The sequence below is a fragment of the Ambystoma mexicanum genome, chromosome 3q, assembly GCF_040938575.1.
Source record: "Ambystoma mexicanum isolate Mex_15411 chromosome 3q, UKY_AmexF1_1, whole genome shotgun sequence".
Lineage (NCBI taxonomy): Eukaryota > Metazoa > Chordata > Amphibia > Caudata > Ambystomatidae > Ambystoma > Ambystoma mexicanum.
This window is the reverse complement of record NC_090926.1, coordinates 145,485,141-145,510,615: the sequence shown is the minus strand read 5'-3', so window position 1 is coordinate 145,510,615 and position 25,475 is coordinate 145,485,141. Positions and strand designations below refer to the sequence as shown.

Here is a 25,475-nt window from a genome sequence, read left to right as displayed (position 1 = left end):
CACGTGGTGCCTAAGGAATTAGTTCTAACTAAACAAATACGTAAGTAATCATTTTAATGGCAATAGGTTTCATCTGCTTTGGTGACTACTGTTGATTATTATTTCAAGCTAAACTAAAACAAATGATGGCAAATACAGTTCAACATTTGCACCTTTCATTAGCAGTATTTCAGAATCTCTTTGTAAAAACACATTTGCAAACTATTATAGAAGTGGTACAACTGATCCCTGCCTTGCATTCAATTAGAAGAACTGTTTAGAACAGAGGTACCATGCTCTGCATACGTTATTAGGTATATACAAACAATTCTCATTTAAGTCAACAGTGAGTTGCATCAGTGCCTACCACCTACATGATCCACTCTAAACAAATTCAAGCCACTGAGTAACTGATTGACTCCTTGGTAACAAAGTGTGCCTGTATGGTAACAGCGGGTCTCACAATGTAGTGCTAGCAAGAGAAAAATAGACAAACACCATAATTTGTTAAATAGGGACATCTTATTTATTGAATGTGTATAAACATCTCCAAATTATGTACATACAGTTTTATTCTTATATATATTTATATATATATATATTCATGATAGTGCACATTGTTACTAGGAACAGTGACTGATGCAAGGGAAAGTTGTACGGAAAGGATTTGGTGTTTCTAAAGTGTTCATTCTTTGCCCTTAAAAGGTAGGACACCTGCTTATTGGTCATCTAGGTTTTGCAATATAAAACAATAATTGTCCCCAGGCAAAATGCAGATAGACTCCGAGGGATGTTGGCTTATAAAATTGGCCCATTATGTTCACCCTTTAGCTAACCTGCTCCACAGAATTTCTCAAGGAGATAGATAGGCATGGGTAGTGTCCAGGAGAGGGTATTGACAGCAGGCCAGAAGATTCCACTTGCTACCCACCACAAATATCCTGTTAAGTATGATACGCACCCTGTAGGAAGTGTGGTGACTGACATGGGTCCAAACAATAATCACAAGCTGTGACCAGGTGGTAAGAGCGAAGCAAACTTCCAAGCTCTTAGAATGTAGGTTCAAGGGCTACCAGTGTGTTTCGGTACCTTCTGATTGTGGATCGAGAAATATCTTAGCAAATTCTGATATGTGATTCTATACGTTCGCTCCTTACATCAACTCTAAATTCAACTTGCAAAGTGCTCTCAGTGTTGTCGAATGCCATACAAGGCATGGGGAGTTCCCGCTCCATCTAGAAAGTAGTGAACAGCAACAGAGAATTTGTCATGTTCAATGCAGCAAGCGGAGCAGGTTTGTGTTGGTGAGGAAGGATGCCTATATCTGCTTCCATGGATATGGGGATGTGGTTGGCAATCCAGAATCCTATGTCTTTTCTGAAGATGTGGAGGCACAGAGTTCGGGGTAGGTGGAAAAGAAACGGACAAATTACTTAATTGATAGTTTGTTTTCTTCCTTTCCCCATCAGCTCTTCAAAAGGCAGACATTACCATTGGATCAATGGAATCCTCCCTCAACTCCCCAAAGTAAACACATGACATTAATCATTCAATACATGCAGTTATTCCAATATTTCCTGTGGTCAGTGTTGCTGATAAAGTCTATAGGAATCTCATCATGAATGTGAGAAGTTTCAGAGCCTCCAGACGCCGCTTAAATCCTATGTAACAGTTGCTTTTAAAAGATGGCAGCTGCAAGAAGTGTCAAGAACAGAGAACAAAGTTGGCATCTTCCAATCTCTTCTGCATCCTGCTTTTGCCAACACTGAGCCAGACCAGCAGGATCACTAGCCAGCCAAGGCAAAGGACATGAAGGAAGAGTACACAAATGAAAGGGGTGCCAATGCCATCCTGGATAAGCATCACCTTGAAGCCTGGACAGCCTGACACAAAGGGGGCGCAGATTGGCCTTGAAGGATCTTTTATCTGCCAAGATGTGCAAACCACAAGACCTGAAGCAGCAGGAATGCTCCGTCAAGGCATACAGCTTCAGTGGTCCATGAGGCGCCATAGTCCCGGGAAGAGGGGAATGAAGTGACCATACAAACACAGAAACTAGGACAATGGCTGCATGCAATTTGGCTCTGTTTAACCGCTCAGAGGGTGGAGATCCACTTTCACCTTCTCCCCACTGCTCAACATTCCAATGGTAGGGTAGAATCCCCCTGCTGGCACCACTGCATCCTTCTTCCCAATAATCTTCCCGTTTCTCGTGAAAAAGACCTAAGGCAAAAAAGGCAAACACAGTGAGATACCCGAAAATATATTGGCTCCTCGTTTAAATAGACAGATACTCTAGATCCCGACAGAGGGAAGATAAGCAGACAGCTGTTGCTTCCATAACACCTACAAGAAACAATGCTGATTTGAGATAATGCAATTTTAGTGCATCCTTACATAAACTGCTATAAGGAAAAGTGGATCACAAACATCTATGAAGGTGATCAGAAGTGTCACAGCTAATACTAGTCCAGGAAGGGAACTGGAGTTGTAGTCAACTCCTTCAGACCCACCACTGTTAATAGGAGGCATTATCGAGAAGCGTTCACACATCCTGAAACCACAGCCGAAGTGTCTTGAATTTCAAGCATCTGATAAAGATTTTGTAAATTCATTGGACATCAGCTGTGGGGCCGCATACCAGTCAAAAACGTTGTCGTGCTCCCAAGAAAATGCTATTCATGTAATACTTTAAAAATAAAAGCCCTCTGAACAGGTGAGAAGAAAACTCACTAAGTAATTCCATATTGTAGTCCTGATACACCATAAGCAAGCCCAACCACCTTGAGTGCTCCAGAAATGTTACCTACTCTACAAACCGTGAACAGGAGGATATAAAGGTAACAACAAGAGGAAAATCTGACAATCAACCATACCCTTAATATGCTAATCAGGTTTTGTGTCCAGGATAAAAGGCAAATAATTCCTGAAAGACAACTTGGTAAACATTTATGTTTTACATAGCATTTATAAATTAGTGTACGTAGGTACACAGATTCCTGAATATGAAACTTTGCATGCATAATATCTAAAACAAAAAAATATATATGGGATACATTACTCACCGTAATCGTATTTCTGATGCTTGTATCTGCTTAGATTCACATGCTGTGCATAGGCCGACATCTAGTGGAAGCTGCAGAGTATTACAGTTTGTTTTTCGAAACTCGAAAATGGGCGTCGACACAGGCTAGCCAGTAATACTATCCCTAGTGTGACGTCCACTGTACCCAAGATCCCTCACGCGTCTAGGATCCTCAGATTGTGTTTTTTCTGACATGAGGAAGCATGAGGAGTAGCGTGAGTACTGATAATCCAAGCAGATAGACAGAAAGGTAAGACTACCAGCAATCATGCGCCTTCTCTCGGAGGGGAGGAAGGGTGGGTCGCATGTGAATCTAAGCAGATACAAGCATCAGAAATACGATTGCGGTGAGTAATGTATCCCTTCTGAGGCTTGTGGAATCTGCTTAGATCACATGCTGTGCATAGATTAGCGAGCAGTACCAGAAGAAGGAGGTGGGATGTGAGAAGAGTCATGAGCAAACAGGTGTCTCAGAACCGCTTGTCCCACTTGTGTATCTGTCTTGGAATGAGTGTCAATGCAGTAATGCTGAGTAAAAGTGTGAATAGAGCTCCAAGTAGCTGCTTTGCAAATGGTGTTGAGGGGAACATTTGCAATGAAAGCCAGAGTGGCCCCAATGCCTCTAGTAGAGTGGGCTCTTGGCGTAAAAGGCAGAGTTTTTTCAGAAAGAGAGTAACACAGCTGTATACAGTTGATAATCCACTTCGAGATAGCGCCTTTAGAGACGCGATCTCCCTCTCTGCCTGTAGCTACGGAGACAAACAGTTGATCTGTTTTCCTTAGCGGTCTGGTTTTGTTTACATAGTAGAGGACCGCCCTACGCACATCTAGGGTGTGTAGTTTCACCTCAGCCGAGCTTTGCGGGTTTTGGAAGAAAGCCGGAAGCTCGATGGACTGGTTTACATGGAATTTAGATATAAATTTAGGTGAGAACCTAGGGTGTGTGCGTAAAACCAGTTTGTCTTTGTGGATAGTAAAGAAAGGATCCTGCACTGACAGAGCCTGAATTTCACTGACCCTTCTTATAGAGGTAATGGCTACTAAGAAGGCCGTTTTATAAGTCAGGTGTTTGAGACTACTTTTATGCATGGGTTCGAAAGGGGGGCCCATGAGCTTAGCTAGCACCACATTGAGGTCCCATCCTGGCGGTGGGTTCGAAATAGGAGGGTGAAGTCTCTTTACTCCTTCCATGAAGGCTTTAACTACTGGTACTTTCAACCACGATACCTTGTTATGGGATGTGGTGTAAGCCGAGAGGGCTGCCAGGTGTACTTTCAGAGAGTTAAAAACCAAACCTGCGTCCAGCAGGTGGAGCATGTATGTTACAACGTTGGAAGGAGTGCAATCAACTGGGTTGATTTGTTTATTCTGGCACCAAATAACGAATCTCTTCCACTTGTCAAAGTAACAGTGCCTTGTGTTTGGTTTCCTGGATTCTTTTAGGATGTCCATACACCTCTGTGGTAAATTGAGATGCCCAAACTCTATGACCTCAGGAGCCATGCTGCCAGGTTCATTGAGTTGGGTTCCTGGTGCACTGTTTGACCTTGTTGCTGGGACAGTAGGTTGTACCAGGCTGGGAGTCTGATGGGCTCGCACACCGCCATCCTGCGTAGGTGTGGAAACCATGGTTGTCTCGCCCACATGGGAGCAACTAGGATGAGCGTCATCGATTCCTTGTTCATCTTGTACACCACCTTCCTGATGAGAGGAGTTGGTGGAAAAGCGTACGCAAACCTCCCTGACCAGTTCATCCACAGGGCGTTCCCTTGGGAGTCTGGCTGGGGGAACCTGGATGCAAATCCTGGGCATTGTTTGTTTTCGCTTGTGGCGAATAGGTCTATAGTGGGGAAACCCCACTGAGAGAAGAGATCTTCTACGATATCTCTGTGAAGGACCCATTCGTGTTCTTCTGGGAGGGAGTCTCTGCTTAGGGCATCCGCTAGGGAATTGAGCTCCCCTGGAACATGTTGTGATGACAGGAAGATGTTCCGTCTGAGTGCCCATATCCAGATTTTCTGGGCAAGCTTGGACAGATTTGGCGAACGAGTCCCTCCTTGTTTGTTCAGATAGAACATGGCTGTCATGCTGTCCGTCCGGATCTGCACCGACAAGTTTAGCAGATGGGGCTCGAACGCCCGAAGCGCTCGGAATACTGCCAGAAGCTCCAGCAGGTTGATGTGGTTCTTGGCTACTGAGTGAGACCAGAGACCCTGAGCTGTGTGGTGGAGATGGTGAGCTCCCCACCCAGTCAGGCATGCATCTGTAGTCACCACTGCCTGTACTTCAGGATCGTAAAAGGGTTTTCCCCTTGCGAGATTCTCTCTTGTCCACCAGTGTAAGCTCTGTACGAGTGTTGGGGAAACGACCACTAGATCGTCCCACTGACCACTTGCCTGAGACCACTGTTTCGCCAACCATTCCTGCATGGGACGCATGCGCAGACGCGCGTGGGGGACCAGGTAAATGCATGACGCCATCATGCCCAGTAACCGCATTGCTTTGCGTACCGTTATTTGTTGACCTGACTGATAATGTGGAATCTGCAGTAGTATATTCCGAATTCTCTCTTCCGAAGGGAAGGTCAACCCTTTCTGAGTATCTAGGATAGCTCCTAGGAACTGTTTTGAGGTGCTTGGCACCAGACTTGACTTCTTCTCGTTGATAGAGAAGCCTAATTCGTGGAGGAGGTCGATAGTCCTCTGAATGTTTGACCTGCAAATTCCTGGGGTTTCCCCCGTTATGAGCCAGTCGTCCAGATAAGGGTACACTGGGATTGCCTCCCTGCGTAGGTGTGCAGCTGCCACCGCCAGTACCTTGGTGAATACCCTTGGTGCTGAAGCTATCCCGAAGGGCAGTACCTTGAATTGGTAGTGGCGACTGTCTACCTTGAAGCGCAAGTATTTTCTGTGGGCTGGGAGCATGGAAATATGAAAATAAGCATCTTTCATATCCAAGGTTGCCATGTAATCCCCCTTTTTTAGGAGGGGGATTACCTCTTGTAGCGTGGTCATACAGAATTTTTGGGGCTTGACATACTTGTTGGCAGGCCGTAAATCCAATACTGGGCGCATTGTCAAATCTTTCTTTGGCACAAGGAAGTAAGTTGAATAGATACCCTTGTTTACCTGGTGTCCTGGGACGAGTTCTATCGCGTCCTTTTCTAGCAGAATGGCGATCTCCTCGAGAAGGATCTTCTGATGTTCTAAGGAGTGTATTCTTTGTCGTGGAGGGTGGTTCCGGGGGCGCTGCAGTAATTCTATACAATATCCTGTGGACACTGTTGACAGCACCCATCTGTCTGAGGTGATCCCTTCCCAAGCCTGGGTGAAGTTGGAAATGCGTCCCCCTACTGGGGTTGCGTGAGAAGGGACCCTGAACTGAGCGTCACTGCTTTGGTGGAGGCGTGCCACCTCCCTTGTTGGGGCTGCCTCTGCCTCTTCCACGACCTCTCTTGTTACCCCTGCTGTAACTTTGGGTAGACTGCTGGTTGTTGTCCCATTGTGTACCCTGTCCTTGGGCATAGTTGCCTCTTTGTGAATTTTGGCCGCATGGGCGACGAAAATTACTGTTCCCCCTCTGGTTAGGGGGTTTGTTGGTAAGCTGGCCAAGGGATTTGAGAGTCTCGTACTCGTCCTTGGCATTCTTAAGTGCGTCTTCGACCGCTTTCCCAAACAATAGATCGGGTTCCACCGGCTTGTCTATTAATGAAGCCTGGGTTTCTGTTTTGAACCCCGACTGCCGTAACCACGCATGTCTCTTGATAACAGTACCTTCTGCTATCAATCTTCCTGCGTTGTCCGCGGCGTCGAAAGTTGCTTTTAATATGCAACCAGACACGGCTCTCCCTTCTGCCGAGATCCGAGCCAACTGGCCCTTTAACGGTTCAGGAGCAGAGGCTATGAGCGCCGCGACCTCTTCCCATTGATGGCAGTTGTAACTTGCCAACAGGGTGGTGGAGTTTGCGATCCTTGCTTGGTAGGCGGACGTTGAGGCTACCTTCCTGCCAAACCCGTACAGTCTTTTGCTCTCCTTGTCGGGAGGAGCTTCTGACGACGATAAGGGTGTCCCAGCCCTCTTCCGAGTGTTGGTAACCACTAGGGAGTCTGGTTTAAGATGTCCTCTTATATTAAGAGGGTCAGACTGGGCTGCCCGAAAAAGTTTTTCGACTCTGGGGTTGATGGCTCTGGTGAGGTTAGGATTCACCAGGGATGGATCTATTCTACGTTGGATGGATTTAAGGATAGGGATGGTCTGAGCGACCGGCCTCCTCTCTCCCACCAACTCTTCTGCGAAGTCCCTTTCCTCCTGTACACCGTGGGTGTCGATGTGAAAATGTTCTGCTGCGCGAGCGAGAACTTCATTAAGGAGAGGCTGGTTATCAACTGGCGAGTCGGTAACTGGGGCTTCGCTCTCTACCGGGGAATCTACTCTGTAAATTTCCTGCTCATCTTCTACCTCCTCCAGGTCCTCATCATCCGCATAGTATTCAGTCCCGGTTTGTTCCTCCATAATTGTAAACTCCTGGTCCCCTTCAGGGAAAGGCTGTCCTTGGTATCTGGGGTGTGGAGTAGAGTATGGAGTAGAGTAAGGCTGCACCTCGAAGGGTTCAGGTCTTACGAACCGGGCCTTTTTACTTAGGGGGATAGGATCAGAGGAGCCTGAGGGTGTGGCCCCTTGAGGGTCATACGAAAGGAAATGTTCTGGGTTTTTGTCATAAAAATCAGCTAAGGAAGACATCCTTGACATGACCCTGTCTATGTCTTCACTGGACCATTCTTTGGAACAGGGTATGACTTTAGTAGGCAACTTAGAGGACTTATCAAGGGGACCCTTGCTGGATGTTGATGTCCCAGTAGATTTATGTGTGTCTGTCTGCTTAGGGTGGAAGGATGGTCTTACAGGAGTGGAAGGCTGTGCTTTCCGCTGTTTCCCCCCCTCCCCGTGCGTGGAAAAATGTTTTCCCTGCCCCTTGGAGGCCCCAGAGACTTTCGACGCCTGGCGTCGAGGGTCGGGAGAGGTATCTTGTTTTGAGCGTGGGGCCTCGCTGGTGTTAACTGCGGCCTCGGTCTCCTGGAGCGCGGCCTGGGGGTGGAAGTCGTCTTCGTCTTCCGACGATCGAACTTCCGTTAATCTAGGGAGCGAGGCACTCTTGGCAAGAGTGGATGATTGCCTTGCGTCATGAGGCGATCTCGATCGAGAGCGCCCAGAGGACACCGAGTCGGACCGTTCTATCTGTGCCTCTTTCCGAGAAGTCGACGTGGTCGAGGTTCGGTTGGGCTTAGTGTGCTTAGTGTGTGTAGGGTGTGTAGCGCTTGCGTCGCCGGGGGTCTTCCCCATAGCCGCCCTGCCGGACAACCTTCCGAGGTCGGGGACCTGCGCTCGGCAGTCTTTCGACGCCGTAATGCCCTCGCCGTCCGAAAGTACGGCGTCGCTGCCATCGCGGAAGGCGCCCTCCGCTGCCATGGCCGCCTGCCTGGCGTGGTGGGCCCAACGCTTTGTCGAACGGTCCTTAAGTGTCTTAGGCTTAAACCTACTACACGCTCTGCAGTTCGCTTCGGGGTGGTCCCTCGGCAAGCAGAGATTGCACGTGGCGTGCCTGTCGACGCAAGGGTATTTGCGGTTGCACTTGGGGCAGAATTGGAAAGGGGTACCCTCCATACGCACCTTGAGGCAGCGGGGCTGGTAAGTGTAGGAAATATATAAGGTGTACCTATATACCAAGAGTGAAGAGTATGTACCACCCCCCACTCTCCCTACTTGCAGGGCCGAGGCCAGCGGCCTAAGGCCCGGGCCGAGGCCAGCGGCCTTCCGAGGCCCAGATCCGTCGTGCAGCAGCCGACGGTTGATGTCTTCTCCAGCTGTCGTCGAGTGTCGAGGGTCGACGTTGGGGTGGGGAAGGATGTCAATAAATAATTTTAAACTTCAATAATTAGCAAAAGTATGGCTAAGGCCAGGGGACTCCGCAAGATGCTTCCGACCAGTATGGCGGAAAAAAACAATCTGAGGATTCTAGACGCGTGAGGGATCTTGGGTACAGTGGACGTCACACTAGGGATAGTATTACTGGCACGCCTGTGTCGACGCCCATTTTCGAGTTTCGAAAAACAAACTGTAATACTCCGCAGCTTCCACTAGATGTCGGCCTATGCACAGCATGTGATCTAAGCAGATTCCACAAGCCTCAGAAATATATATATTTAAATTCAGTGAAAAAAACAAAACGTTAGTTAAGATATAGTTAAGCTGATCAGATTTAACATTAAAAATACATAGCAACAAAACCTTTTACATTTATTTGAAAAAAACCTTGGTTAAGAAAGAGTTAAGGTGATCAGATTTAAAGCAACAAAACCCCTGAAATTCAGCAATTGCATTTCAAGTAAGTCCACCTTAGCTATGTGGCCCCTGTTGAGCAGTGTATGACCACAATGCCATCACTAGTGACATCATTAATTACATCATACATGACATCACCAATGAGATCAATAATTACATCAAATGTGACATTACTGATCAAATAAGTTAGAATATTTTTGTTGACCTCTTACAATACCTTTTGATACATATTTTATATTAATACACTTAACAATAATAACAACATGATATGGAGCAATACACTGATACAGAAGTATGATATGATTACCCATGGAGCATTCATTTGTAGTACTTATCAGCTTATAAACTTTAAAATGAAAATATGTTAACGTTATAGGTCACATCACAGAACTTGCCAAGAAGGCCAACTTTCAGCTGCACCTCCTCAAAGTCATTCTCCCTTTCCTCACCTTCCCCCAGAAACTGAATGCCTCCACAGCGCTGGTCCTCTCCAGGCTGGACAGCCTCTTCCTCAATCTGCCAAACTCCTCCCTTTGCCCCCTTCAACTAATCCAGAATAGGACCACAAGACTTATCCTTGGCCTCAAGCCCAGGGACCGCATCTCTCCAGCCCTAAAATCTCTCCACTCGCTCCCGGTTGCTGCAAGGATCAAGTCCAAGACCCTCTGCATCATCCACAAGGCTTTCTGGGGCCTTGGACCACGCTTCATCCAGCTCTCTCTCTCTAAATACCTCCCTGCTAGAGCCCTTCGGTCTTCTAGTTCCAACTCTCTGTAGATCAGATGCTTTTCCAAGCAGAGAGGTGGGGGTTAGATCTCTCTCCTCTGCAGGTGCCTCCCTCTGGAATGGCCTGTCTGCCCCTCTCAGACTAGAGCCGTACCTCCTGTTCCTGAGTAGGACCTCCTTCTGTTCCTGAAGCTTCTCAAGACCCACCTTTTTTCTTCCTCCTTCTCTCTCCCCCTCCACTGCTAATGTCCCCTTCTGCCTCTTGACTGGCTGCCTGGTTCCTTCAGATTCTTACCAGACACCAGGCCCTCCTTGACAAGTCCACCCCTGCTCTTGGTCTCCCCTGCGCCCCATCATCCTGCACTTGCCCTTCCAGGCCACCTCACCCTGCACTAGCCTGGCTGGGTATGCACCCTTTGAGCCCTTCCAGTCCCGCTCCTCACACTTAGCTTGTGGACCCCTTTCCCCTGCACTGCTTTCCCTGGCTCTGTCCACCTGGCCTCCCCTGGCACTTAACCCACAGGCCCTTCCGCCCTGACCATCACTCCACCCCTCCTACCACCCGCACTTCTCGTTACCGCCCTTGCACGATCCGAATGTCACAAGTCCTAGTAAGAGTGCTTTTTGTCTTGCCATCCATGTTCACCCCTTCCCCCTGAAACACATTGTGTATAGGCACATTACAAATAACCAATAAATAACATACATAAATAAATATACAAATGGTTTGAATTTCATTGGAGGGGGAAGTACCTGATTCAAATCTAATATAAGTAAATGTAGTAGCAAAAAAATAAAAATGGTAAAAAAGTAGAAACATGTTTAATAGTAAGTGTTATCAAAATAGTCAATGTTCACATTTAAATGTACGGTTCTCCTTACTGTAATAACATTACATTAACACTTTATTTTATAAAAAATAAATTGCATACAAAAGAAAGTACATGCCTGTGTGCACTGTGTACTATATAATCTAAGAGTTCAAAGTTTGGTTAATATGCAAAGAAAATCACGTTACTTATTCTACATAACTACATTTATAGAAAATAAATGAAGATTATATTTAAATATAGACATAGCAATGGTATTACTAATATCTGTAGTCACTTCTTTTGATAATAAATTATAGTTTAGTTTAAATCAGTACATTTTTTCTAATGCGCTACATACCCGTAGGCCTCAAAGTGCACGTAGAGAACAAACACAAAAAAAGAGGGGCCAAGGAATCAAGGGAAACAGAGAAAAGGGCATTAACCAATTCCTTTGTTGAACAATTTGGTTTTAAGGCCCTTCTTGAATTGCAACAGACAAGAGCTTGTCTTCCAAGAGATTGGGAGTGCATTCCACAGTGATGAAGCCATACATCGAAGCAAGCCCCTCCATACTTTTTTCGGGCAAATCGTGGTTGATCAAGTAGATTGTCATTATTAGAACGCAGCACTCTCCCTCCTATGTGGGGCATTCTTAATGCGATTAGTGAGATAGCGTGAAGCATCTCCAGAATGAAATTTACATACAAGGGTGAGGGCCTTGTGCTGTATCCTGTGTTGCACTGGAAGTCAATGAAGTTTACATCAGGATTCAGTGACGAGATCCTGTATTCCCAGACTACAGACCACACGTACGCCCCGATTCTGAATGACTTGGAGTTTCATGCAGTTGACTAGTGCTGAGCCCACCAAGAGACTGTTACAATAGTCAAGCTTTGCGTTTAATAGTCGCAGAAGCTATTAGTGCCCTATACTTCTCGGATAAGTAAGGGCGAATCTGCCGTAGAAGTTGTAAGAGCAAGAGGAGTGAAGACTAGCAACCGGTTTATTAAAAGAAAGTTGCAAGTCCAAGTAAACTCCAAGTGCCTTAACATGCTGAGCGACTGCAATTGGGCAGCCAGCAATCGAAAATTGACTATGCAGGCAGGGGTGAACTGCAAAGCAAAAGAAGCACTGGAAATCATTTTCAAAGAGGCTCCATATTATACATTTTCAGAAAGATCAACATGTTTCCTATGAGAAAATTCGGAAATAACACACAAAAGAGTCCCAGGATGCAGAGGTCTACCGGGAAATCCCCACAGTTCCCTATAGGACAGTCCACCCCTGTATAGAGGGAATCCAATATCTTCAATCTGGGTGCTGATCCTATAATAAGTAGCTCAACGTGAGAGAACTTGAAGCCATCCAAGCCTGAATGGAAGCATAGATTTTATTAATGGCACTAGAGTCATGTAAGTAATTACCAGATAATTTAAACAATATATGTGTCATCTGCGTAGTTGGTGTAGGACACTCCTAACCCATCCAGGAGATCACACAGGGATTTTTAGTACATTTTCAAAAAGAGAGGGGATAGGCAGGAGCCCTGGGGGACGGCACACAAGAGGGATAGGTCTAGGATGATAAGTTTCCTTAGCCACCCTCGCCAGCCGTGGTCCTCAAAAGGGTTCAATGTTATGTTATGTTGTTATGTTATAACATTTCTATAGCACCAAAGCCCTAAGGCATCTAGGCACTACCTCACAAGCAGAAAGAGGACAGTGGGGATGGCCGAAGATTAAGTGAACGGTATCGTTTTCAAGGGCTTTCTAAAAGCCAAATGATTGGTCTCTTCTCTCAGCACCAGAGGTAGATTATTTTATGCATTTGACATAAGCACTGGGAAAGAGCATCCATTTCCACGTGCTCTCTTAGTCCTTGCCACTTGTAAGAACTGGGCAGAAGTCGATAGAAGATTTTTGGTGGGCTGATATATAGTGACCCTTTCCTTTAGATAACTGGGAGCTGCCCCATAGATGCATTTATGACAAAGTCAGTATTTTAAAGGAGATCCTGGCTGATATAGGCAGCCAGTGCAACTTCTTTCTAGTAGAGGTAGTTGGTTCATAATGTTTCATACCGTAAACAATACGAACGGATACATTCTGGATTTTTTGCAATCTGAAAATATCTTCCCTGCTGGCACCCCCCAACAGGGCATTGCAGTAATCCAAGCGTGGAAGAATAATGGCCCTTAGTAGTTTGGCTCGGTTATTTTTGGAGATTAAAGGAGCCACCTGTCTCAATACTCTCAAGTAATATTGAGTGTTCTTTTCGATGGCATCCACTTGAGCCCCTGCGTCCAAGGAAGCCTCCAGGTATGCACCCAGGGTCTTTACCTTATCGACCACATCTATATGATTGTCCTCCACCAGGAAGCTGGAAAAGGTAGAAGCTAAGGTCTCTCTAGACTTCTTGGACCCATATATCATGAGTTCCCTTTTATCAGCATTTAGGCACAGCCAATTTATGGTCATCCAATTTTTTATGACTCAGTAAACATTTAGTTTGTACTGATCTTCCGGATAGTCTCCTGATAACTCCATTGACAACTGGAAGTCTTCGGTGTAATTCGCGAAGAAAAAGCCCAGTCTTTCCAGTTCTCTGCATAGAGGTACTATGTAAATGTTAAAGAACAAAGGGGACAGGCATGCTCCCTGAGGGACGCCACACATAATAGTCTTCACCTCGGAGGACGAGTCTCCCCAATATACCCTAGATCTTCTACCCTCCAAAAAGGATCTGACCCAATTTATCGTCTCGCTGGCAAGTCCACCCATGTCTTGCAGCCGCTTCAATAGTATCTCATGGTCTAGTAGATCAAAAGCAGCGCTGAGGTCCAATAGTATTAACAGGCCAGGTCTACTTTTCTCCATTAATGTCAACATGTGGGTCTGAAGGTCCACCAAGGCACTCTCTGTGCCATGAAAACGGCGGAATCCTGATGGTCTTTCGTGTAACCGACCAGTGTTTTCAATGTGGAGTTGAAGGTGGGTTGTAGCCACCTTATCAACCAACTTCAGAAAGAATAGGGTATTCGTGATAGGCTGAAAGTTTGCGCTTTCCTTGGGATCCAAGCCTGCCTTTTTTAGTAGGGGTGTGACTGCCACTGCTTTAATAGCCCGTGGGACAGTACTGTACCTAAATGAGGCGTTGACAAATCTGCATAAAAACAGTGCAAAGATGTCCAAATGGTCAATTGATAAGGCAGCTTCCTTAGAGCACCTTTTTAATCAGCCTTTCCACAATCAAGGCATGATCCAAGAAATCAAACGTAGTAGATAAGTCTAGGAGCATCAATAAAGCAATATGGCCTTTGTCAATAATATTGCCAATATTTGATTTCAAATCCAATAATGCAGTTTTGGTGCCGTGTTTAGTATGGAAACCGGATTGTCTAATACCTAGCGCATTATGGTCTTCAATAAACTTGTACAGTTGGCAATAAAACATTTTTTAGAAGGAATGGCATGTTTGTGATGGGCTAATAATGTGCCCGGACGACAGAGTCCAGATTGTCTTTCTTAAGAAGTGGATTTGATCCAGGCCTCTTTTAGGCATCCAGCTACTTGGGCTTTTGCAAAGGAAGTGTTGATAACTTTTGTGAAACACAGTACTAATGAATCCAGGAAATTCTTGAGAAGGTGAGCAGGGCAGACAGCTCCTTGACAGGTAGTGGGTTTCATGTTTTTTACTATGTTGAACTATGCCAGTTACTTGCTAAAACGCAAATTTAGAGGTTACATGGCTTTATAACGACACATTTTATGGAGAATGCACTTTTTCCGAAAATGTTACAATGAAAAACATAATTTGAAAACCCCTTAAACCCCCGGTTCCCACACCTAAAATCCCACCCCAACCATTTCCCCTCAAGATTTAACCCTTTACCCCACCCCCACATACATATTCGTTATGTTTTGTCGTAAAAGTTTTGGTCGGTCTATGTGCATGTCTACATAAAACTTTCATTATAAAGACTGAATACCGAATTTTGACTGATCCTGTGCAGGTATCTCTTGATCCAAAAACCACTCAGGTGTTGCTAAGGGAGACATCTCTAATACCAAGTGGTTCTTGATGGATTCTTGCTGACAGAGTTTTCATCCAAACTCATCCTGTATGGACTGGCACCAATTATTATCAACTTAAACATTAACGTTGCAGGGCAATTTTCCTTCAAGTTCAAGAAGAAATCAAAAGGTGATTCGACCAAGGGCATTCCGTCAAAGAATGCCAGGCATGTCCAGCTAATAGGCCAAACTATGGTTAGGCAACTTAAGTAAAGGACTTGCACCTGCAACCATTTAACAGGCCACATGTGCATAAAAAGAAAGACTGCCAAGGAGACAGGGAGAGAAACCCACCTGGGAAGAAGGGCACGGCTGGAAGACGTGGAGCAGGCTGGAGAGGGAACGGAGAGAAAGATTCAGTGTGCAGCACACGTGTGAAAGAGATACCGGGCCCGAGCAGGCCCCGAGAGTGTCAAGACACCAGCAGTTCCCCTTGCGGTGTGTCTACAGCCAGAGCTGTGGGATACACAGATCTCCCGATCGCCGCAGGAGCAAGGTTCGAGGATGGCAATCACTGCTCACTGGGGGTTCCCGAGAAGCACAAGCAGAGCCAAAGGAAGTCGGAGAGGAGAAACAAGATGTATCTACTAACAATTGTATACAATGCGTTACATTTGAAGAAACAATGACCGAATACATTGTAGTGTGTAAGAATGAAAAAAGTACATGTATGTTATGTTAAAAAACAGTTGTTATATTTGAAAATGTAATTGATCAAACCAGTGACATCAGTTTTTGTCATGCATGATGTAATTAGTGATGCCATCAGTGATGTTGTGTATGATGTAATTAGTGATGTCATCATTGTGGTCATAGTGGGCGCATAGCTAAAATGGACTTGCCCGAAATGAGATTGCTGAATTACAGGGGTTTTGATGCGTTAAATCTGATCACCTTACCTATTTCTTAACCCAGGTTTTTTTCACTGAATTTCAAAGGGATTGTTGCTATGTATTTTTCACATTCAATCTGATCACCTTAACTCTCTCTTGGCTAAAGTTTTTTCACTGCATTTCAAGGGTTTTCTTACACTATAGTTTCTTTGAGCCCACTAGCCATGGCCTTCCGCCATGGCCACTGTACATGTTGCACCAATAGGTTTCTTTGGGGCCCACTAGCCATGGCCAGTACATGTTGCACCAATAGGTTTCTTCAGCCCCACTAGCCACGACCTTAAGACATGGACACTGCATATGTTGCATCAATAGGTTTCTTAGGAGCCCACAATTCATGGCTTTCAGCCGTGGACACTGTACTTGTTGCACCAATGGCTCTCCAAGCGGCCCACTAGCCATTGTCAGTGGCCACAGCCTTTGGCCGTGGCAACAGTAAATGTTGCACCAATATGTTTCTTTGGGGCACTCTTGCCATGGGCTTTGGCCATGGCCACTGTACATGTTGCACCAATAGGTTTCTTTGGATCCCACCAGCCACGCACTTGGGCACAGAGATCCAATGCTCCCTCGCTAGGAGACGTGATCACAGCAGGTGTAAAACTTCTTTTGTTCCACACACTCAACATTCATGCGGGATTCCCCGATATTGGCAACAAACTACACATACAGTGGCACGGAACTACCCATGCCGTGGATTTCCCCGGTATCCCCGCGATAATGCTTGAAAAATCCATACCTCTGCCATGTTCTCACACGCACTCACCAAGCGCCTCCTCCTCTTTTCATGGCACACCACTCCTCCCTCAATTGCTTTTTTCCTCCCTGGACATTATCCCCGATCACTACCTGGTTTGTGAGACGCATTTTCTTCTCCAAGGTGGACTTGATTGAAATGTGAGTGCTGAATTACAGGGCTATTGTTGCATTAAATCTCATCACCTTAACTCTATGTTAACAAATGGCTTTTCACTAAATTTCAAGGGTTTTGCTATACCATAATTTCCTCGGGGGCCCACTAGCCATGGCCTTCGGCTGTGGTCTCTGCATATGATGTACAAATAGTTTTCTTTTCAGCCATGTCCAGTGGCCACAGCCGAATATGTTGCATAGTTTCTTGAGGTCTCACTAGCTATGTTCTTCTGCCACGGCCTCTGTGCGTGTTGAACCAATATCTTTCTTTTGGCCCCCTAGCCATGGCCACTGGCCATGTCAAACCATCAATTTGTTACCAAACACCCATTACCCCATACCCCGTAGATGCAGGCACTGCCGATAGTAAACCTTTTTTTCTAACTCCTTATTCCTGCGATAATTTCACAGTAATCATTTCGAGTAATGGTAATTCCTACGGTAGAGTAGCGGCTCACCGATTCCCACGATAATGGGAAAAATTGCTCAGAATTAAAAAAAGTCTTCCACGTCGTAGCAGGCACTCAACAAGTATCCCCGTTCCAGGTCCCCTCCCTCCACTCAATAGCGTTTTCCCTCCCTAGCCCTCTTCTATTACCTCCAACACTCATGGCTTCTTGTGACGTGCATTTGCTTCTGAGCACGTCTTGCGGCACTTCCACTGTAATCTCGTGAGATTCACCCGGTCTTCCCATGATAAACCAAAAACATCCTACCCATAACAGGCTCCTCAACCCACCCCCCAAATCTCCAACTTCTTATATTGTCTTCTTTCCTACTGTCGACCTCTAACATGATGTGATTGCTATTGGTACTTATATAATGCCTGCGGTCAGGCCATCTAAGCACTATGGTTCAAAGCAATCAGTGTTCCCATAAGAGTGACTACATAAACCAAAGAGTTTAGAGTCTCTTTCTGAAGTCGAGAACGTTCTTTGACTCTCTAAGGTCATGGGGGAGTGTATCTCAAAGTTTGATGGCATCTCTTTTCCTCTTCGAAATAGTGTTTTGAGCTTTCATTTATGTCTTCTCCCGGTAATATTGTGAGAATCACCTGCATTGAGCAAAAAAAATAATAAAAAATAAAAAAAAGACTGCTTTCTTTTCTGAAAAGCCTCACAGCATCTCTGCTGCAAAGCACAACAGCTGATATACATAAAGGTTTTAAGTAACAGGGGGCACCCACCATGTCTGTCAAATATTTTAAAACTACTGGATGGATTTACCTCAAACCAGTCAAGGAAATTAAGTCAATACTTTGTGTCAAATTGTTTCTTATTTGATCCAAATCTGCCCAGCGCTTTTCGTGTTAAGGCTCTGTTAGGGAGATGTATGTGCTTCATCCCCTCTCCTATTGAGACCCCCCCCCACAACTCTTTTTGCTGGACTTCTGAACCTTTTTCTTTATACCCTGAATGACGGCAGCCTTTTTCCACCCTTTCATTCTTACGGGTTCTACCTTTTGGTTCTCTTCGTTTTCCTTTTTTCTATGGCGTCTACCTCCATATCTCAAGGCATCTGTATTTTACTTTTACAGCACACCAATCCCAATGGGCAGTGTTACTGGGAACCATTTGGGTTCTCCTTTGAGATTCTTACCTTATCCTTACTTTCTACAGTTTTTAGGGATAGAGAGATACTTTGCATCTCTACTAAAACTTTATAATCTGAGAGATTGTCCCCCACCACCTTATGTGGAGTGCCAAGGGGATACCCATTATCCCCCCCTCTCTGTGGCTTTGTAGTTCCATAGACAACCTTCTAGTTATGGCTGATGGTACTGGACGTGTTTGGCTGACTATTGTGCAATGTATTACTGCAGACTGTATTCACAGTCCCGTTTGTGCACAATAGTGGCACCTAAGTACCAACTTGGGGGCTTCTTTCTTTTTCCACCATTTCTAGCGTGATTGTTCTTTGTTAGCCCTTCTTCCACCATTCTGGGACGGGGTGGGGGGGTCTGTGTGAGTGTTTTGCCTTTGGCGGGAACCTTTGGGTGTCCCTGCATAGGCTCCAGTTTGTCTGGGCAGGCAGGAGGTGGGGGATGAGTTTTTCACTCCCCTGCTCTTTGTCTGCCCGAGTGCCTGAAAGGAACCAGCTCACACTGGGGGTCTGGCTATCCTTATTTGACAGTCATCTGCCGCTTTCTGCAAACTGCTGAGAGAGATTTCAGATGAGTGTGTGCTGAAACTGAATAAAAGGTGAGGTGAAAGGCAAGTCGACAACTGGAAACTGAAGTAACCGAAGGAGACGACGACCAGGGATGCCTGCAGACCCTTTGCAACACTGAAGTGACCACTGCTGCCCTGACCCCGTATTCTATGTGACATAGGAACTACAAAGCGGAAGACTCCTTCCCTTTGGATGGTGGGACCAACCAGCCCTAAGACTAACTACAATCTGAGCCATCTCCCGAGGTGCTGAGATGTTCCAGAACTGCAGACCGCGAATACAAGGAGACCTCCGACCCAATTGTTGTGCATCTTCTTGCCAAGGCCGAATCCGTCCAAGTCTTTGCTGAGCTCCAGTTGAACCTCCAGAGACAGAATCCAACTCAACTTGCCACGATGCCACCGGGCTGTATTGTGCGCTTAACAAATATGAATAAATAAATAAAATAAATAAATCCAAGTCCCCTCACCAGAGTGCAGGACACTCCAGGAATCAATGAAGATTGACCGGGGCGAATCGTGTCCTTTATTGGTGCTGCAGAAAAGGTGCCAAAACCGCAGACTGACCAGAGAAGCGCATGAAATCCGTGCCAGAGGATCTCCCTCGAGACTGCTGCCGAGAGATCCTGTCCATTGACCTGCCTTTTGTCGCCAGACCAAAGAATCCAGAGGTCGGGTCCAGTGCTGCCACATCGAGGAGATTATAGCCACAAACATTTCTTCAAACCAAAGATATTGTGGGGAAAAAGGTATTGCTTTCCTTAATCCGAAAAGTCGCTCCAAAGCATTGGAGTGCATATACAGGTGTCCAGGGTACACCCCTCTTCCCTCTGACCCAAACTGCTGCTTGTGTCTCTTTAGCGAGTCCTTTAACAGGGTCTCCAACGTTGGTTTGATCCTCTTGCATCGTTAAGACTAGAAGATATCCTCAGGAGTTTTTGTTGTTCTGCTGCTTTACAAGACTTTGAGCCTCTTCAAACTGCCTTTTAGCTACGGTTACGTTTTGGACTTTAAAAGCCTTGCTGTGCGAAGAAACTGTCTCTATAACAAGCTCTGATAGTATTTACCTAACCAAAAGTTAGACTATGGGCTCTATCACAAGGTTGGTGGTATCCCAGCGCTAAATCCACTGGGATAACGCCAAGACAATTAGCGTTACTGCAACTCGGTCCGGCGCTATTAGCGACACAGATCCAGAGTTGCGGTAAGGCTGTAAGTCCCCATTTTTTTTTAAAGAGTCCATAGAACTCTACGGGGCATGTTGGGCGCTATTACCGCGGCACAATTTGCGCAGTAGTAATAGCGCTGCAAATGGGTGGAAAGTGGAGATTTTTACCTCCAGCAAAAAGCTGGAGGTGAACCTCCCTCTTTCTGCTCAAACTCGGGATTGGGCGGAGCGGTAATGCAGCAGTAATAGCGTTACCACCGCATTTTTACCGCTCCGCCCAACTCCTGATGACCCTCATATCTTGTGTGGTTTTGCTAACTAAATAGAATTACTGTATATCTTTGTGTGTGCGCAAGTGCACGTTATTACCGATAGTACGGTACTGTCATTAGTGTCAAAATGATGTAACAATTGTCACTGCAAGCAACTTCAAGGATCTACAAGTATTCTAATGTATTTTGGTTTAATGTACTAAGTATTTAAAAGTATATCTTGTGTAAATATAATAAATCTATATTTAAATATACATTTATGCGCGTTTCCTTGAATTGTATTATTCACTAGGTACCTACAGCTCCTCTTATCATAACATCTTCCTCTTATCATAAGCTTGACTGCTCTGCCAGTCTACCAAGGTTCCATGAGTAGTACAGACTGATACTAATATTTGGGGATCAAAAAAACCATTGGGATAGTTTTATAAAGTACACCCCCAAAGTGGGCTGTAGGAAAACTCTCCTAACAGGCTGTTCATGAGAAGATTAATGAGGGTAGCCTGAAAACTGTGTTTTTATATTTTCTTTATTTTTTTATGAATTGTTGCCAACATTTCCAGTTTTGGGGGGGCGGCTTGACAAACCTTTGTTTTAGAAAATGTCATCCAAATCCACCCAGCAAGTCAAAAGTTATTAGCCTCTCTCAGCCTCTCTTCTGCAAAGCACTAAGACCGATATAAAGCCTTAAAGGCGCAGGGGGCTCCCCGTTCTCTGTCAAATATTGTAAAAACTACTGGATGGATTTACCCCAAACCAGTCAAGGAAATTAGGTCAATGCTTTGTGTCAAAATTTTTTCTCATTTGTTCCAAATCTGCCCAGCGGTTATCACGCTACGGGTGTTAAAAAAAACACATTTTCTCTATGGGAAAATGATTGGGCTGAAAAATCGTGAAACTGTGGCGTCTTCTTTTCCTAATAACATTTTCATTTTATAATGTATTGCTCCCAAAATGTGCAATTGAAGGGGGTCTTGACAAATGATTTTTTTGAAAATGTCATCCAGATCCATCCAGCAAGTCAAATGTTATTAGCAATAGAATTCTGGGGGAAAATTGATGCTTTTTCATTTCGGAAAAGTCTCTCAGCCTTTCTGATTCATTCTGGGATACATATATAGCAATACATTTTGAGAGAAGGGGACACCCACGTCTCCGTCAAATATTTTAACAACTACTGGATGGAATAATCCCAGACTGCCCCAGGAAATCGAGTCAATGCTTCGTGCCCAAGTTGTTTTGTACCTGGCCCAATTCCGTGCAATGTTTTTTGCTGTGCGCACTGCGCAGAAATGTCTACTTTTTCTCTATTGGAAAATGAATGCGAGTAGGCCCGAAGAGGGTGTTTTTTTTTTTGCTTTCTTAATAACGTTTTCATTTTTTAATGAACCTTTCATTAAATGTCCACTCTGGGAGAGCATGTGACAAACATTTTGTTTGCAAAATATCAGCCAAGTCCATCATGCAATTCAAGGTTATTAGCAATTCAATTTTCAGGTTTCCAATGGAACTTGATAATCACCTTAAATATAGTGCGGCCACCGCTACACTATAATAAATAAATAAACACAAGCATTGGAAGAGCTTTCGCTTCTGGGCAGGAGAAGTATAGACATGTACTAGGCAGTGGCATCATATGCCCCAGTGCGCACACATTTTGCAGCTATTGCCATCAAGTCATTTGTAAGATATTTCAATGTTATGGTCTGGTACTCGCATCACATCACATTTATTTCTACCATCTACAAGATATTGCGATCAGCTGACCACGTACTTGATTTACCAGGTACTGCTATCAAAACATCACTCTATCGCATCACACCAGTAACGGAGATCATATGGAATGGTCCCAAAGTAAGTCATATTTTCCTTCCAATGATGCTCGCATATTTATTACTGTTTGATCACATCACGTCCCCATTTCAGTATGCCATACCGCCCTAGAACATTAGTTTCAATTACCATTCCACTCATTTAGCACAGTCTGCTGAAAATTCATTACGTTTAGATAGCACATCATGGGCTGTATCCATTTAGCCCAGTGACAGTAGTACATCAAGATCAGATTCTTTGTACCCGTTTGAAAAATAAAATGTGTTTATATTATGGTCAATTTACCAAGTTCCATTAGGTTCAGTTAACAAAACATTGCCAGCATACAGGCCCAAGTCCAGATAGAACAGCAAACCAGATGCCGTTATACACAGTTAGATTATCAGTCACACCTCACTAGTTCAAATCAGCACAGGAGGGCCTAATACTATTATGCCGAATTAGCACCGATTCCATAATGCACAGTAAGCATGGCAAATCCTCATAAAACGCAGTACGTCCAAAATAGATTATTGTCTAGTTATTACAGTTAAGGAAGCTATCATTTTGTACAATCAGAAGAAAAAGGTCAGAATGCATTAAGCCCAGTCAGAATAGCATAGTTGATGTGTAAAAGACCAGATGAGTACAGCAATGTTAACATCTATTATGTCCAGTTCATTTTCTAAATTCGTTTTAATTTATTTAGAGTTATGCTGGCTAAATGAACCTTTTAACACATTTTGAAATCCACAATATCAATTGTACACAGTTTGTGTACAAAAGAAATAGATTCTACAATTCCAGTTAATACAGAAGACTGATTTCATTATGCCCAGTAAGCGCCACAGCATGGTCAGTTAGAACATTAAATACGTTGAAAGGCCACAACAAAACATGATTCGGTTACCGTCAGTAAGCACAGCAAGGCCCAATTCCAGTAGGCACAATTAGCACAGACTGGGCAGATTTCATTAGGGCCAGTAACCTTCCAAAAACACATAGAGGTAGGTATAGATAGCAGAGATGATCAAGAATCTATTATGCCCAGTTAGCACAGCAAGGGCATACTGTAGTAGGCCTATTGCAGGGCTTGAAATTAAGGTTGGATAAGCAGGAGCTAAACGCCCAAGACCAAGTGACCAAGAGTTTCCACTGGTGAATGAGGAGCTATTAGATAGCATTTCACAGATGTAACGTCCACATAAGATGGAAACATAATTTTGTCCATTATTTATGGCCCCTTATGATTTAAATTGTGTAAAGATGTATCAAATGTTAATTTATAGCGTGTCCCAAACACACAAAGTTACATTCACATGCGTGTTTGTTCGGCATCAGTTGGCCTGGGAGCCAAAGGTACTTCCTGGTAGCTGTTGCCAAGATAACCAGGCTCTTCTAAGCTACAAGCAGGGGCAAAATAGCTCCCAGCTCCCGTCAATTTCGAACCCTGCTATTGAGTACAGCCTAAGGGAATAGTTTCTTACCTGTAACTCCATTTCTCCAGCATTGGTATCTTTCATGAATTCACATGCTTAGAATATTCCCCGTCGTCAGGCTGGGAATCCTCCGTAAGTTATATAGACATTTTCCATAGGAAAACTTCCGACACTTTTGTGTCCTATCTACGTTGTTTTGGGCCGCGTACGCCAGCGCCACTAGGACGTAGAGGTATAAATAGCCCCGCCCCCGCGGCTCCCTCAGATTTCGGCCCCCAAAGTAGTATGTGGGGGATCTCTGGTTTGCATGCGTAGGGGAGGCTGGCGGGCGCATGTGAATCCATGAAAGATACCAATGCTGGAGAAATGGAGTTACAGGTAAGAAACTATTCCCTTCTCCAGCATTGGATCTTTCATGGATTCACATGCTTAGAATAGATTGTATAGCAGTATCCCCCAACGTTGAAGGTGTGTATGCAAACCAATATCACAATAACCATAATGCCTATTTATCATGGCAAAACATCACATTATAGTATGTTAACAGTGAAAACACAACACTTTAAAGTACATTAGCCGAAGGATGTAACCACTTAATTGGGGTTTACCTTATTGAAACAGGTGCCGTAGGACTGCACGACCCATCTGTGTATCCTCAGCATGTTGCTGTTCGGGGCAATAATGCCGGGTAAACGTGTGTGGTACCGACCAGGAAGCCGCCTGACTGATATCTCCCCGCGGAATTCCGGACCACAATGCCGTCGACGAAGAAGTGGATCTCGTCGAATGGGCCCTTGGATGCTTTTCCAGCGGTTCTCCGGCTTTTGAGTGACAAAAAGAAATAGCAGACGACACCCATCGGGCTAGTCCTTGTTTTGAGATCGGTTTACCTTTAGCCGAAGGGCCATAAGCCACAAATAGTTGTCTCGTGTCTCTGAAGCTTTGAGTGCGATGGAGGTAAAATTTTAAAGCTCTTTTCACGTCCAATGTATGTAGAGTCTTCTCCGCAACCGACAAAGGTGTTGGAAAAAACGTCGGCAACACTATAGAAGAGTGTTTATGGAACATGGTAGGCACTTTAGGAATGAAATGAGGATTAGTAGCCAACACTACTTTATTATTGAAAAACCTCAAGTACGGTGGATCGATCACTAAAGCTTGTATTTCTGACAGACGTCGAGCCGAAGTAATAGCCACCCGAAAGGCCAATTTCCACGACAAAAATTTCAATGATGACATCAGCTCAAAAGGGGCCTTCATCAGCGCTGCCAGAACCAGGTTAAGACTCCAGATTGGAGGAAACTTTTTCGTGGGAGGAAAAGTTCGGAACAATCCTTTAAGGAAATGTTTAATCAGCCGGTCACTAAATAACGGAGTTGAATGTCTCTTCCGAGTAAATCTCGAAATGGCAGCCAGATGCACTTTTATGGATGAAACAGACAAGCGGTTTTGAGCTAGGAGTAGCAAGCATGGTAGAAGCTGTTCTGGTGTGATATTAAGCGGAACCAAACCTGGTTGACCTGCACACCATATGCAGAATCTCTTCCATTTGTATGAATATGAAGCGTTCGTGGACGGCGCCCTCGCAGCTTGCAAAATGCGACGACAGGAGCCAGGCTGTCTGAGGCTGTCCGGGTCATGATGCCAAACAACCCCTTTCTCTTGAGACAGAAGGTTCGGGATTTTCTGAAACCTCATTGGTTCTGCCGCTGAAAGATGGAGTAGATCGGAGAACCACACTTGTCTGGCCCAGAACGGGGCCACCAGGATCACCCGACATGGATATCTGTGGAT

The 25,475-nt window shown here is 44.9% G+C and overlaps 1 protein-coding gene across 2 annotated transcripts in view; it reads right to left on the bottom strand.

Moving 5' to 3' along the window:
* Positions 1–482: 482 nt before the first annotated feature.
* Positions 483–25,475, bottom strand: part of SPRYD3 (SPRY domain containing 3) — a 450,311-nt gene continuing 425,318 nt past the window's right edge. For both annotated transcript variants that reach the window (XM_069653343.1, XM_069653344.1), the window contains exon 11: positions 483–2,202. In XM_069653343.1, the coding sequence (XP_069509444.1) occupies positions 2,068–2,202 (135 nt within the window). In that variant the 3' untranslated portion in view covers positions 483–2,067. The remainder of the gene's footprint in view (positions 2,203–25,475) is intronic.